General features: G+C 40.2%; 1 protein-coding gene across 1 annotated transcript in view; it reads left to right on the top strand.

Annotated features, from left to right (window-relative positions):
- LOC107701034 (protein FAM65A-like) overlaps positions 1-16,306 on the top strand; it is a 39,053-nt gene that overhangs the window by 6,656 nt on the left and 16,091 nt on the right. The window contains 9 exon segments of the mRNA XM_016502950.1: positions 6,074-6,197; positions 8,730-8,882; positions 9,077-9,155; positions 9,319-9,342; positions 9,502-9,555; positions 12,070-12,232; positions 12,301-12,542; positions 13,397-13,545; positions 13,690-13,819. Coding sequence (XP_016358436.1) covers positions 6,074-6,197; positions 8,730-8,882; positions 9,077-9,155; positions 9,319-9,342; positions 9,502-9,555; positions 12,070-12,232; positions 12,301-12,542; positions 13,397-13,545; positions 13,690-13,819 — 1,118 coding nt within the window.

The raw sequence follows: 16,306 nt of genomic DNA, 5'->3' as shown, positions 1-16,306 counted from the left end.
ATTAATGCTAAATATATATATATATATATATATATATATATTTATTTATTTATTTATTTATTTATTTAAAATTACTGTAGTAATTGTTATTTTTATTAATGTTACATATAAATAATTTTTTACATTTGAGCCCCTCTCTGCACATCCCTGTATAAACTGGATTGATTTTAATACCTTTAAGTTTAATGTACTTGAAGTATGCACCAAGCACTTGGAAAATACAAGTATCAGATCGGGACTTGGTATCAGCAGATACTCAAAATTCAGTGACTCGGATCGGATCGGTGCACAAAAAAACCTGATCGGGACATCTCTAATGTCAAGCTGAAGATCTTCATAAAGTTAGGCTTGGGTTTGTTCTTCATCCTCCACTTTGAGTTTAAAATAAACTCTGGCTTCCTTCCTCAGTGCAGCGATGTGTTGCTGTATCCAAGGCACTGCCCATCTTTGTTGACTAAATCTTGAGCACTGACTGTCCAAGTCAAGGTCATTATGGTGACTAAAATGCACTTGTGCTGATGTCACATCTTAAATTACCTCATATGCTCAGATATGCTGGCTCACACCTCAGAATTTCTCTGTAATGTGACTTCAAGGCCTGTTCCCCCCTTGCTCTTCTCTGGAAAGATTATATCTTAATTCAATTTAAAACAAAACTCTCTGAATTCGACCTGCCCTCACAGAGCCATGTGGAAACTGCTGCGGTTACATAATACTTTGTTGCTTTGTGCTGGATATGTGGTCTTATTGAAGTTTTTCTGGGATCACCGGTGAGTTGTTCCGTGTTCACGTAACTTGTTACTAACTTTGTTATGCTGATAAATTCAGACTTCTGATTGTGATAAATTGACTCATTTGTTTGCACTAGCAGCCTATCTTTGTCAATCTATGTAGGTGTATCTCTGGTCCAAGTGTCTTTCTGTTTGTGTGCTTTTTGTATCTTTCTTGTCCCAGCTGAGGGCTGAGTGGGTCCACTTGGTTCCTGTCCTGGCTAAAATCCACAGTGATTAGTGTGGTGTTAAGTGTAATCTTGACTACCCTGTCCTCCCAGGTTGTGTCCACGGGGTGTTGTTATGGCGGTGATTTCTGATAGGCCATGACAGGGTCATTGATAAGAGACCTCACTGATTATATACAAGGAACTGCATGAATGGCTAATCTAAAAACTGTTCTCTTTCATCATCTCGTGTTCGAGATCCACCTATGGGAAGGGCATCCGTACCTGACCTCTGCAGAAGCATCCAATTGCACCAAGTCTGGCTAGACAGACAGAAGCGCGCAGCCAATGCCAGGTAAGGCCCCACCCCCTTACCTGAGAGCATATAAGGCCTGCACGCGACGCTATTCTCCAGTTGTCATTCGCTTCTCGCGATCTCTGCACTTCACAGCTCGGGTTGGATTTATCACTGCTCACTTTTCGTGTCTTCAGGAGGACATATCGTCAAGATCAGCCTCCGCCAGATGCGACAGTCTTTTATTCAGCCCAGAAAAAGCTGTTTTTGCATCCTGAGCCGCCCACGCTCTGTGATTATTTTCACCTGTTCCCCTTTTCCATGGCTGCCCGCCGCTGATTTTACTCAGTTTTTCGCCGGCATGTCGCTCTCTAAACCTACTTCTCTCGGGGGCTGCACATCACGGGCCTGCCCGGCCGCGTGTGGCGCGCTGATCGCCGCTAAGGATCCGCACCCCTTCTGCGTGGTCTGCTTGGGCCTCAAGCATGCTGAAGAGGCTTTGGAGAACACGGAAAACTGCAGCCATTGCCTCACGTTGCCTAAAAAGCTCCTTCGGCGCCGTCTCAAAGTTGCCGCGACCCAGTGCGTCGAGCTCGGCCTTTCGGACTCGGATGGGGGACACGGTGATGACGACGCGCTACCGGGGGCCTCCCGGGGCCTTCAAGTTATGCCTTCCTAGGAAGGCGGTCACACGCCAGGTGCCCCCTGTGCGTTTGCCTAACCCTCCTGTCACGGGACGAAATTTCCATCACCCCCGCATTTCAACGGCGTTCTTTCCTCTCGCACGGAGGAGAGCGCTGCTCACATTTTGAGGAAATCTCTTCCCTTCTATTAAAGGGAGCGATTCAGGTGGTGCCCCCCAATCTGATAAATCAAGGATTTTATTCTCGTTATTTCCTGGTTCCAAAGAAGGACGGTTCTCTCCGCCCCATTTTGGACCTAAGAGTGTTGAACAAACATTTGAGGAAATACAATTTCAGAATGTTAACCCACGGCACTCTGACCCGCGCCATAAAACAGAACGACTGGTTCACATCGGTCGATCTGAAAGATGCTTTTTTCCACATAAGCATTTATCTGCCACACAGGAAGTTTCTTCGTTTCGCCTATCAAGGCATATGTTACGAATTCACAGTCCTCCCGTTTGGGCTTGCCCTAAGCCCAAGGACTTTTTCTCTCTGTGTGGAGGCAGGCTTAGCTCCCCTGAGAATGTCAGGTCTGTGGATTTTGACATACTTGGACGATTGGCTCATCATAGCCGAATCGAAGATGAAAGTACTGCAGGACACCCGTCGTGTGCTCACTCACATCACATCTCTCGGGTTCAGGGTGAATTTGAACAAAAGCAACCTTACACCCAGTCAGAGTGTGATTTTCCTGGGCTTGGAGCTGAGCTCAGTCTCCATGCGAGCGCGTCTCTCTCAAGAGCGCGTTCGCTCTCTAATGAACTGTGTGTCACAGTTCAGAGAGGGAGCGAAAGTGCAATATCGCACATGTCTCAGACTGCAGGGTCTAATGGCTTCATCTATCCAGGTTTTGCCTCTGGGACTTCTGAGAATGAGGGCGTTCATGGAATGGGTTTTGTCACTACATTTCTCTGTGCCACTGGAGAAGCGCGGGCTTTTACGCACAGGGAACCCCTTTGGGGATGGTGATGTTGCGGAAAGTCGTGACGACAGATGCGTCCCTAACAGGCTGGGGTGCCACCCAGGAGGGCAGAACGGTGAACGGTTTGTGGCCGAGCAGACTACGTTCAGCGCACATAAATTATTTAGAGCTTATGACCATATGGAAAGCTCTGAATTATTTTCTGCCTCGCCTGCAGGGGCATCATGTGCTCGTACGCTGCGACCATACCACAACGGTAGCATATATCAATCGCCAGGGCGGTTTGCGTTCATCGAAACTTCACGCTCTAGCTCACAAGCTTTTAGTGTGGAGCAGGTGGTTTTTCCTGTCGTTACGCGCGACTCATATTCCAGGCATTCTGAACAGAGGCGCAGACCTTCTATCGAGGGGGAATCCACTCTACGGAGATTGGGGCCTCCACCCTCAGATAGTGGGCTTGATATGGATGAGATTCGGACAGGCAGCCGTAGATCGATTCGCCTCTCGCGAAAACAGCCATTGTCCTATGTTCTTCTCGCTAAAGGACGTGGACGCACCCCTCGGGGTCGACGCACTGGCCCACCCATGGCCCAAAGTGCTGCTGTATGCTTTTCCTCCCCTGTGCCTGATAACTCCAACACTGGCCAGGGTGAGAGAGAAGGGCCTGTCTCTCATTCTGATAGCACCCAGGTGGCCCAAAGCACCTTGGCTGGCAGAGATAATTCCTCTGTTATATGCCCAGCCATAGCACCTCCCCCTACGCACAGATCTATTATCTCAAGTGAACGGGGAGATTTATCACCCACACCCGGACAGGGTGGCTCTCTGGGCCTGGCCCGTGAGAGGACAAACTTAAACGCGCTAGGGCTTCCCCCGCGTGTGGTTGCTACTATACAGAATGCCAGGGCCGTGTCTACTCGGTCCTTATATGGCTGTAAGTGGCAGGTGTTTGAAGGGTGGTGTGATGGGCGTCGTGTCACATCATATCAGTGCTCAGTTCCTGATATTTTGTGTTTTTTACAAGACCTTATGGATAAAGGCAGGTCTTTTTCTACCATTAAGGTCTACCTGGCAGCTATTTCTGCTTGTCATGTGGGCTTTGAGGGCTCAACGGTCGGCCAGCATCGTCTAATCCGCAGATTTATGAATGGTGTCAGGCACCGCCCCCTTGGGGTGACCGTCCTTCTCTGGTTTACAGAACCTCACTGTGAGTGTATTGGGCAATCGGGGAGCTGTCCATGTCTCTCCCATAGGTGGATCTCGAACACGAGATGATGAAAGAGAGCAATAGGTTACTGTCGTAACCCCGGTTCTCTGAAACATCGAGTGGAGAGATCCACCAGCTTTGCCCCGCTTGCCGCACGAGAAGAGAATAGCTGGAGAATATACTGGAGAATAGCGTCACGTGCAGGCCTTATATGCTCTCAGGTAAGCGCATGGGGCCTTACCTGGCATTGGCTGCGCGCTTCTGTCTGTCTAGCCAGACTTGGTGCAATTGCATGCTTCTGCAGAGGTCAGGTACGGATGCCCTTCCCATAGGTAGATCTCTCCACTCGATGTTTCAGAGAACCGGGGTTACGACAGTAACCTATTGTTTATCTTTCTCTCGCTGTTTTCCAGCATGACTCTCAGTCAGGGCTGGGTGTATTAGCTTAAACGTGTATAAATATAACCAAATTAGAGTGATGATGCAAATGATTCAGTGAATCAAAGTTTTGCATTAGTTAAGCAAAACAGATTGAATTGATTAAAAAAATGAATCAAGTAGATTGCATGCAGTGTTTCTAGGCTATATAGAAATGTTATTCATTTAGTTTTATATTTCCTGCCCATTTCTGTCTGAATTCATGTTAAGATGTATGATAACTGGTCATCATTAGTCAGGGTGGTCTATTTTAAACTTTAAAGGGATAGTTCACCCAAAAATGGGCATTCTGCCATCATTTACCTCACCCTCATGTTGTTCCAAACCTTATGACTTTCTTCTGTGGACAAAAGTCATTAAAGCCAATATAAAACCAAAATTGACCCCATATAGTCTCTTGATACATTTTTCTAGTCTTATTGAACAATCCTTTGGATATTATTATTCCCAGTAAGAAAATCATCTCTGGAAAAAAAACTTTCCTTCTTAGATGATGTCACTAAGCACTCCTGTTTTTCAACTAGTCCCATCCCAAACACTTATCCAACTTTTCATGATCCAGTCAATTCCTTATGAATCATGTTTTTTTTTTTTAGCTCTTTCAATATTTTTTCACTTGTTTTTCACAACATTTTTTCACAGAAATACTTGTTTTTACTCATCTCATCAGGCTTGGAATGCCATTTCTCGTTGACTTTAAAAGCCACAAATATGCTAAATGGAACATCATTTACTTACCCTCATGTCATTCCAAACCTTTGTTACTTTCTTTTTTCTGTGGAACATAGAAGGTATTTTGAAGAATGCTGGTAACAAAAAAAAAAAATACAGTGAAAATCAATGGGAACTGTAAATGTTGGTTTGTTACCAACATTTTTCAAAACATCATCTTCTATTTTCCACAGAAGAAAGAAAGTCATACAGATTTGGAATGATACAAAAGTGAATAAATGATGACACAATTTTCATTGTTGTGTGGACAATGCCTTGAATAACTTTGTGGGTTTACTTTTTGAAGGACGAACATACAATTGAAAGATTAGCTTCTTTTGGATTTGCTATAGTAGGGGTGAATGTTTCATGTGAAACCTCACTTGTTTAGTTTATAATCACTTGCTTTTCTTCCTTTTAGTTACAAGACTAATTATCTTTTCATTGTGTTTTTACGCATAGTTTGAGATGCACTGTGGAAGGTACACGAGAAATTTGAGTTATGAAACTCAGATTAGTCAGGTATTTTCCTTTCAAAGACTCAATGTAAACACAGTTATTAGGTTTGACAGTGTTTCCTGGAAATACAGTAATTTTAATCTAAAATGCTTTTATCTTGAGTGGCCAGAGTGTTTGTCCTTAGAGAACCGCAGTATTCTCCGTTAAATAAATTAAACAATTCACTGATTCATTCATGGCTTGAGGGGCACTGCACCAAAGGCTTATAATGGGATTTTATTGCCTAAATCATAAACAGTTACATTGAAAATGCAAATGCAAAGACACTGCCACTAGAAAAGACTTTCCAGTAGGTTTTGTTATGTCTTTGCGCCCATTTAGTGTTTGACCCTTATATAATATTTCTGTTTCTCTACAGGGAGTCCCTCCAAAGCTGTGTCCACCATGTCCCTTTCTGTGCGCCCCACGCGGAGGGTCGTTGCCAGATCCATCACTAGGAGCCAGTCCTTCGCGGGAGTCAACTCCTACGATAAGTCTTACAGGTCAGTGTTAAAACAATCAGCAACAGAAGCGGTGCTCTCGAGCGTGCATTAGGGATGGGTGATATATCAAATATTCATGATATATTGATGATTTTAATGTCTATTACCCTAGCCCAGGGGTAGGCAAGTTCGGTCCTAGAGAGCCGCAGTCCTGCAGAGTTCAGCTCCAACCCTAATCAAACACACCTGAACAAGCTAATCAATGTCTTCAGGATTACTAAGGCTATAGGCAGGTGAGTTTTTTTTCAGGGTTGGAGCTGAACTCTGCAGGACTGCGGCTCTCTAGGACCGAACTTGCCTACCCCTGCCCTAGCCCAAAACACAATAGGTTAACTTGGAGCAAGCGCGCACAATGTATAGCATTAGCCTTTTCAATTATGACCAAAGGCATTAAACATCTTTAAAGGGAAGTCCCAGCTGACAGTGCGTCCTGTGGAATCAGCATACATTTCCTAATGGCTGCAGGGAGCAGGAAAGCATGGATGTTTATTATTGACTACAAAAAGGCTTCGCTCTAACAAAACGGGACAAATTTTCATGAATATCTGTGTTGATCTTGTAGCCAGTAATTTTTGTACATGCCACACAGACTTGACTTGGTTGAATAATTTTCTCTTTTTTTATCTATTGAATAAATAAGCATTGTTTTCGTTCAAATGTATGTGTGATGTGTTTTAAAGGTAAGTATTTGGCATCATGTTAATTTTTTAGAGGGGCTGAGTGGCTCTTGAGCACTGACCCTTGCGGTTGATGTAGTTTGATTCAAAAGCGTGTAGAGTTCTCTTCAAACCCTTGCTGTTGAAATAGAGCAGACAGAGAAAGCATGAAAGATTTAAGAAGGCCACTATCAGGACAACAGGGAGGAGCGCTGAACAAGAGATTCTGAAAGAATGAACGGGAGGATGAAAGATAGACACACGAATATGAATTCAGAGTAATATGGGTTAAAAATATAAAATAAAGAATAATAATTGGGTAAATGACTGATTTCCCCATCATTCCCATATTTTCTGTGTTCTTATTAGTATTATGTCTTATTCTGTATATTTCAAAAGCTTTGTTTAGTTCCTTTTGTTATTGTGACTTGCTTTACTGTTATATTTACCTGCAGATCCTGAGCTGTTCTCTGCTATTTTTCCTCATACGGCTTTACAGGAAAAGATTGTGTCAAGACGCATCAGTGTTTCTCTCCAGTTTATTGAGTTGTCTGTCATCTTGGAGAAGTAATTGCAGCTTGAATCGATCAGCACGAGTGTTGTTCTAAAGCGCTATTGATTTAGATAAGAGATTGTTTCCCTGGCTCACTGAAATACTTTTTGCATTCAAACCCCTCATCTTCCATTGGTTGAAAAAACAGGTGGTCCTATTGTAAACGAAATGATTACTCATAGTTCAGGGTAGGGTTGTGCCAATAGACCGATAGTATCGTGTATCGATGATAGTCAGAGATATCGCCTGTTGCTGATGCCTTTGACGATAACAAGACTATTATTATTATTATTATTATTATTATCAGGCTAGTAATACTATCTAATTAATATTAGGGTTTATTTGTTCCATCATATTTATTTTTCATAAAACAATTTTTAGTAAGTGTAGCGATGTAAGAATAAGAGATTTATTCATCATACAGTGTAGATTGCTTCACTGATTATAACGAGAGTGTTTTTTAAAGTGCATAAACTCGTGCTAGGCTGAAGTCATGTTCTTTTTGATAATGTAAATGTTCTTTGATCATTTTCTGTAGCTGCTGTTTGAATAACGGAGGAAATGTAAGCATTATAATTAGTAAATGCAAATTCAGTCATATTAAAAATACTTCATGACATGATATTTTCTAACATTAGGCTGCTTTTTGCCTTACCCCGCAGTTGGTCCACTCTCCGGCTATGAGAGAGTGAGTAAAGTAAATAAATAAATATGTTAGCACGATAATATCTCACAGGCGATCTCACAGGCTGATGATATGATTATATAGCATATCACCCAACATTAGTTCAGGGATCAATCATAAGGATGATGAGAGGGTTTCTGGCCGGTTAATGGGAATGTCACTTGCCTTACAGGTCTTTTTCTGCATTGTCACAAAATCTTTTGCCAAAATTTATGCCATGCAGACTCAAATGTTTGGTTTCCTGTTATGTTTTCAACATTATAGTTGTGAATTCTGCTGATTTAAATATGAGAAAATAAGGTAACATAAGGTAAAATAAGAATAGCTTTTACTATAAATTCCAGTTGTTATTAATATATTATTTTAATTAATGTATTCCTCATTTATTCTTTTATTTTAATATATTTTAATTAAAATTATATATTAATATATTATTTTTGATTTTTTAAATTTTAATATATATATTAAAAAAAGTAAAAAAAAAAGTAAAAAGTTAACCTGACTAGGTTTGTGTAAAAAAGAAAACAAACGTACTGTTATAGTTGACTCACATTAAACTAGGGTTGGAGAAAGTTTTTAAATGACCTCAAAAATGAGAAATGTATACTTAAGATTTATGTAGCTCATATATGTCCTAGGAACCTTTCTGTGTTCAGCACCCCGGCGTGTGTAAGGAAGACTCCCTCCAGAGTAAGCAGGATGTTCACGCTCTCCACTAAATCTCCTCCTCCAAAGGTGCCCCAGCCTGAGAGGCTGGACGAGGTGTACGAGGCCCTGAAGAGAGGACTGCAGTATGTACACAAATACGTGCATTGTAAATTTGTGGATTTGTCATTACAGTTAATTTAGACAAGTAATACAGTATGTGTTATCAGTTGCTCACACTCACAGAGAGCTATTATAAAACACGATTATGCTCGCACAATACATTATTAGTCACTGACAGTGGCACAGATACTGTCAGCTGATGTACATACTTTTACAGATCCTACCTGCAGGTCCATCAGATGGAGCTGGACAGTCTGAACAGACAAATGAAGGAGTCTAAGAGAAACTCTCGCTTGGTAAGTCTAAACAACAACAACAACAACAAAAATATATATATTCAACCGTGAAGATGTTTCGGGAAGGACTGTTTCATGGTACTAAGCTATTCAAATCTGAGCACTTTCCTGTCTTTTTTTATGTTAATGTTTGATTTGTAATATCTCTGTTGCTCTTTTGTAGGGTTTTTTGTATGAACTTGACAAGGTGAGAGGACGCTTCCTTCTTTTCATCTGACTTTATATTTGGTTTAGAGACTACACTCAAAAAAGCCTAGTACCATCGACTCGTATTTCATGTTATTGAATTGCTGATGCCTGTAAATAATATTTTGAACATTATAAATGTTGTTCTCTGTTCTCTCAGCAAGTGAAAGTAATCGAGAGATTTATGAGACGGCTGGAGTTTCATCTCAGTAAGGTAAGCTTGCTGTTTAACTGAAATGCAAATCATTTGTAAAGCATAGCTATGCAAATATTTTGAATGCACAAGTGGTATAAAACCACGCCAAATTTAATATTCATGAAATTTGTAAAAGTAGGATATAGCTGTATAGTATATATGTAATAGTAAAAATATTTTGTTATAAATATGAAATCAACCTTACAGCACATATTACATTTCAAAGAACTTTGTTTTTTTACTAGATTAAAAAAAAAATTCTTGAAATATTTCTGTGAGCAGACACAGGATGTGCCACTCATGTCAAACAGAGTTGTATGTGTGTTTTGTAGCTCAGCAGGTCTGTTCTTGTTCAGATGTCTCTGTGTTAGTGACTGCTCTTGCGTGGCCCAGTGGCCCCGATAACAGCCTCTGTTCGTTTGTGCACATGCATTCATGCACGTACGTGTCTGCGTCTAAACTGACTTTTTTCCTGATAGATAGTCACCTACAGGATATACAGCAAAGCGTAATCTTCCTTCTCACTGAGGACACATTCTCGGACAGATTTGTTTTTACACACATGGATGCTCACACAAGACAGGGGACACGGGTCACAGGCAGAGGACAGCTTCAGGGTCTGCTCACATTCTTGGCTTGTTTGGGGAGCGGTTAAACCCTCCACTGGACCTGTTGGAGTCTGAACTAACAGCCTAAACTAACCCAAGCCAGCTGCACTACAGGAAGAGGCTTTCCTCTCGATCCTCCTCTTCCTCCCTTCCCTTCACAGCCTCATTTCATGTGTGATTAGTGTGCGTTTTATGAGCGGAGGGCGCTGCAGGGAGTCTCCATGCTTTTGCTGGGTCAGATATGTTGGGCCTCTATTTTAGTGGAGGAGGGGCTAAGTGAGAATGTACCAAAAAATCCCTTAATATTAAGTGACTTTGCTAAGTGGTGCTAACGACAGTCCCAACAAACTTTCAGGTGCTTTGTAGGGATGGTGGTGTTTGTTGTATTGGCTATGGTCTACGACAAATGTGAATGAAGAGGCGTTTTGTTATTAGTTTTGTGTAGCAGTGTGTATTAGCAGAAGAGGCACTTGTCATAACTCTGAAACTTACAACTGTCCCGCTGACTCCCTGCCAGTATGCTGGAACACGCTCACTGGACGGATTTTAACCACCTCCAGATGGACACACTGAGATGAATATTTTCCCTCTCACTTTGTCTTTCGGTTATTGCAGGAAACCTTTTAAGTGCTGCAGACTCTTTCACCCCTGTTCTCGCCTTCAATCTCGAGGATTGTGTGTGTTTGTGTTTCTCGACTTGTGCATTTATGCATATGTGTGAACAACCAGTATACCTACAAGAAAACCTGTGTTCATGAAATTAAAGAAAAATGCTTTATTACTATTTTTCCCTTTTTAGTTTGTTTGTTTGGCTCCAGCATGGTGGCACACAAATATATACAAAATGTTTTAATTTATGGCCTTGCTTTTAATTATAGTAGAAGAGTGTATACATGTTCAGTAATTTCTGACTGACTAAATACTGCCATTCTTTGCAAAGCTTAAACAGTGGTGTTTTTGTGATTGCCCTCAGTTGGGTATTGCTTTTGAATGTCATAATCCTCCTTATACACCTCCCTTCTCCTGCTAAACATTCTTCCAGCGAAGTGAATGGAGCTTTCATACTGTTTGTATGCTTCTCATTCATTCATACTCATTTACAATGGACAGCTCATTCTTTTTCTAATCTCTGAATTACAGGACTCGTGCTGTGAACAATTACCTAATTACTGTTTGTAATGATAGCGTCTCTTATTCTGAACATCTGCCTAAATTTTAGTTGACATAATGTGGAGATTTAACAGTTTCCTGTCTCCATTACTGACTTCCACATTTGCAGACCTGCTCGTGCGGATAGATCAATAAAATCTAAATGACTTATATTGCAGACAATGAGGCCCAGCAGGAAGTACTTGGGCAAGAAAAGATTTAACAACAAGATGGTGTGGCTGGTGCATGTGTGTGCATTATGCAATTAATCAGTCAGTGTCACCATCTGGATGTAGACTAAACTGTGGCTACCTCATTAAGTCATAAAAATACTGAACTTTATTGGAAAATTCAACTTAAGTTGCAGCTGTGTTTTGGGACATGGTAGTTAGTTTGTAGCTGATCTAAGATGGTCATTATTTGGTTGACCAGCCACCATGTTACAAAATCTAGATTGACCATTTTAAACTGGAATGACCTGCTTGTTTCTGATTGAAGGGGCAAAATGTTATTATTCAGTATTTTTTCCAAAAATCTTAATATTCTTAAAACAAAATAAATTTTGATGAGCGAAAATGTGAGATAATAAGAATTGATTTCCATGTAATGACCAGCTAGAAACCAACTAATGTTTCAAAACTCTGCTCAAGATGGGTTTTTCAGGGAATGTTATTGAAGACGTTTGTTATGAACACACATCAATATTGTACATGATTAATATATTTTCATTGATTGTAATAAACACTGGATGTTGCGCGCGTGTGTGTGTACGCAGATTGACGAGCTCTATGAGGCCTACTGTATGCAGCGCAGACTGAGAGACGGAGCCGATAAGATGGTGAAGGCTTACACAGCCTCTCCAGGCAGCAGGGAGGCCAGAGAGAGTCTGTCTGAAGCTAACAAGAGCTTCAAAGAGTACACAGAGGTAAGAGTGTATGGTTAGATATAAAAAATTTTCCTTTCCCTTTGTTTTTAAAAAAAGCTGTATTTTTGTCTTGTTTTCCAGTAGAAATAGCTTATAAATTGAAATATAATAATAATGTAAAAATGTATATGAAAATAAAAATATAATTCTAATTGTTTGTTAATTGATTTTTTGGTGTCTTTTTAATACCTCCACAGATCTTTATGAAGTACGGTCGTCAGCGGTGGAAGCTGCGGGGTCGGATTGAAATCAATGGCAAGCAAGTGTGGGATAGTGAGGAGATGGTCTTCCTCCCCCTTATCACAGAGTTCCTGTCTATAAAGGTAGTTTTTATATGAAAATACATTTACATTCACTCGTATATTGTCATATGTTTTTCACATACTATTCACATACTTTTAGTTTCTGTCTGACCTTCCTGTCACACTCACATGTGCACCACAGTCACATCAGTCTGTGAGAGATTAATGCACATAACAGCACAGCAGCTGGATTTTGACTTGTTTTTCTCTCCCAATGGTTCCATGACACATAACTACACATGAGAGAAAGGGAACATCACTCCAGGACAGAGAGAGAGACAGGCAGGGGGATAGAGACAGGAAGACTGCATGGGATAGAGTTAAGGGAAGTTTACAGAAGACAGTGATATTAAAACAGAGACTCCAGGGGTGGAATGAAGAGAATGCAGCTGATGTTTGTCAAAATGTTTTCGATTGGCCTGAGAGATGTAAAATGTACTGTTGGGTCTGATTCAAAGTGCAGTGTGATTCCATAATTTGAAACCATATGCCCGACCTGAGGATCCAAACTGTCAGCATTTAAAGACAATATGAAATAAAAATTTATCCTATTTATTTTCTGAAACTGTGCCCCTAAACGATGTGTTATTTTGCATGATTATTCTAAAGAATACAATTAATTTTATTATAAAATAAAACAATAATTAAATTTTAACTTTACGTTTAAATAAATTTTAAATAAAAATAATATCATACCCTAACCTGTTTACACACATTCTTCAAAGTTTGGTAAAATCTCAAAGGATAAAATTAAGTTCTACAAACTTCCCAATAAATAACATGTCATTTTAATAAATAACATGTGACATTGTGCTGGTCATTAAACTGATGATGACATTTCCTCCTAAATAAACATCTTGTATGTGGTTGTCAAGGTGACGGAGCTGAAGAGTCTGGCCAATCACGTGGTGGTGGGAAGCGTCTCGTGTGAGACGAAGGACCTGTTCGCTGCCCTGCCCCAAACAGTAGCTGTGGATATCAATGACTTGGGCACCATTAAGCTCAGTCTAGAGGTCCTCTGGAAGTAAGTACAGCAGAGGGATCACATCAAATGTCACCCATTGCCAGATCTTGTAGCTGCATTTTCAGAAGAAAACTGGTGATAAAAATGACTCATTTTATTTTAAATGCACTGTAAACATGAACCCCTCTATCTTTTCTTCTGTAGTCCATTCGACAAAGATGACCAGTCGTCCTCAGCTAGCACTGTGAACAAAGCACCTACTGTCAACAAACGCTTCTCTACCTACAACCAGAGTCCTCCAGACACACCCTCTCTACGAGAACAGGCCTTCTATGTGAGTCTGTCCATGCAGTACATTTACTCTTTTGACTAGCCAGTCCTTTTAAATCCAGATCCCTTGTCCCTTGAATATATACAGTGACCTTTATATTTATATTTATTGCAAACCTGCAATAAATGCTTTTTTTAATACATATTTTTAACCAACAACCTGAATCTACAATGGTTTTTAATCTTTTATAATTTGTATATTTTAATTTTAGAATATATTATATAAAATAACTAACAAATATTTATTAATATAATAATAATAAATATAGTTTCCATAATTTGTACATTTTATTTACTGTCATTTACAGTAGTGAAAGTGAAAAAGTGAGGAAATTACATTTTTAAAAGTGAGCCTCTCCAGGCAGCAGGGAGGCCAGAGAGAGTCTGTCTGAAGCTAACAAGAGCTTCAAAGAGTACACAGAGGTAAGAGTGTATGGTTAGATGAAAGCATGGGTGGAAGAGGAATTATGGACTTTGTCAATAAAGACAAGAACAGAGACAAGATTAGATTAAACAGTGTACGTAGGATTTAAAAGGGTTCAAAACACTTTGTGAACAAAAATTTTCTTCAGTTTAGTGTTTGTGAACTGAATCCACTTCAGAACTGAAATTAACTTCAGCTTGGTGTTAGTAAAGTGAATCCACTTCAGAAATTAAATTAACTTCAGAACTGAAATCTACTTTAGTGTTTGTAACCAATTCAGAATTGACATCCACTTCAGTTTAGTGATGGTAAATTGAATCCACTTAACGTGTTTTTTACAAGGCATGAGGGACTGAAGTTGCGGGTAAACAGTAAAATTATTTATTTTCCAGTGGTAAGATAAACATCGAGAGATTAATATAGAAATAATTTTGCAATATATGGTTCCAGTAAAATCACCACCCTGAAAAATGTGATTGGTTTTATGACATTATCGGGAAGTTGAGACTTACACTTTACTGATTATGGCTTAGGCCACTGTTGTTTTGCATCCGGACCGATGGATACAGGGCAGAGCTAGACTCATTCGATATGCTCATGGATATAATGCAGAGAGGCAATCTGATTAAGAGAGACATCCTTTCCCAGTCAAGTGCTTTTCATTACCCTAATGGTTGCTGCAAGACGCATTCAACTGTAGGATTCCTTATTATTCTCCTCCCTCTCTCTCTGGCTATTACTATTTGCTGAATACTTGACAGTGTATACTATATACTGCCTTTTTTTTTTGAATAAGTGAAGAGTAAGCATTATTCCATGATAAACGGTTCAAACTGTAGTGTGCTACATCGTTGTTTCAACACATTGCATGTTTATTTCTCTCGTGCCTGCCACCTTAGTCTCTTTTCCTCTGTGTATTTATTCTCTGTCTCTGTCCCTGCAGAATATGTGCATGCTGGAGAGTGAGCTGGAGAACCAGCTGGGGGAGTTCCATGTCAAAATGAAGGGTAAGACAGTCTCTCTATACCAGGGTAATGTTCCATTCTAAAGTAATTTTAATTTGTAATTTCCTACAGTTTCATATCACACATCTGCTTTAATTTCTGTTTCATGATCTTAACAGTGTGCCGTATTTAAATAATGATGCATGCCTTTGTTTCAGGCCTGGCGGGTTTTGCACGACTTTGTGCTGGAGATCAGTATGAGGTGAGCTGCTTCTGCTGCTATAATTTACCTTCTCTCTCATTTATAGTCAGCATGAAATCGTATTGTGCACAATTCATCAGTAAAGGTACAACAATACATTTGAGATGCATCGAGATGCTTCTGAGGGTTGATGTTCAGCCTCACAACACTATTGATCAGCTTTGTACTGTTGTCAGCGACAGATATGACAGATAGCGGTGACTGAAGATCTGGCTGGTTTGAACCCCGCTCAGGGCAATCTATGAGCCATAACCATTGTATCCGTAAGCTAGCATTGGATGTAAGCATCCGCTAAATGACTGCTTACGAGAGAGACAGACACTGATTGATCTCGGCATCTGCTCTGTGCGGTGAAGAACAGATTTGGGGAGGCATAGGATAATTAAAGAGGGGCGAATGTTAATGTGTCGGCCCCACCTCCACCTGTTTAACATGCAAGAGCTTTATAGTGACTGACAGGCCAATCAGTGCAGTGAGTCAGCACAGTCTGCTCAGCAAGAGCCCTCTGAGACGTGACAGGAGGGAGGTGGTGTGAAAAAGAACAAGAAATTGACTCGAGAAGATCTAGAAATGGATGAAAGAGTGGGTGGCAGAGACTTGTTTTTTATTTGACCCATCTGTTATTCTCATTCTGTTCATTGCCTGTACTGTGAAAACCCCCCCCCCAAAAAAACACAAAAGCCAAGATTTTCTTTCTCCTCTCCACCTGAATGAATGAAAAAAAAAATCAGTTTAAAGTATTTAAAAAGCTTGTAATTCTGTAAGATATTTTTTAATATAAGAAAAAAAAAACAAAAGTATAGAATATATATATATATATATATATATATATATATATGAATAAAATATTTTCCTTTCCCT

This window comes from Sinocyclocheilus anshuiensis, unplaced genomic scaffold, assembly GCF_001515605.1.
Source record: "Sinocyclocheilus anshuiensis isolate Anshui unplaced genomic scaffold, SAMN03320099.WGS_v1.1 scaffold1862, whole genome shotgun sequence".
Classification (NCBI taxonomy): Eukaryota; Metazoa; Chordata; class Actinopteri; order Cypriniformes; family Cyprinidae; genus Sinocyclocheilus; species Sinocyclocheilus anshuiensis.
The sequence above is the reverse complement of the archived record's forward strand: the minus strand, read 5'-3'. Positions and strand labels throughout refer to the sequence as shown.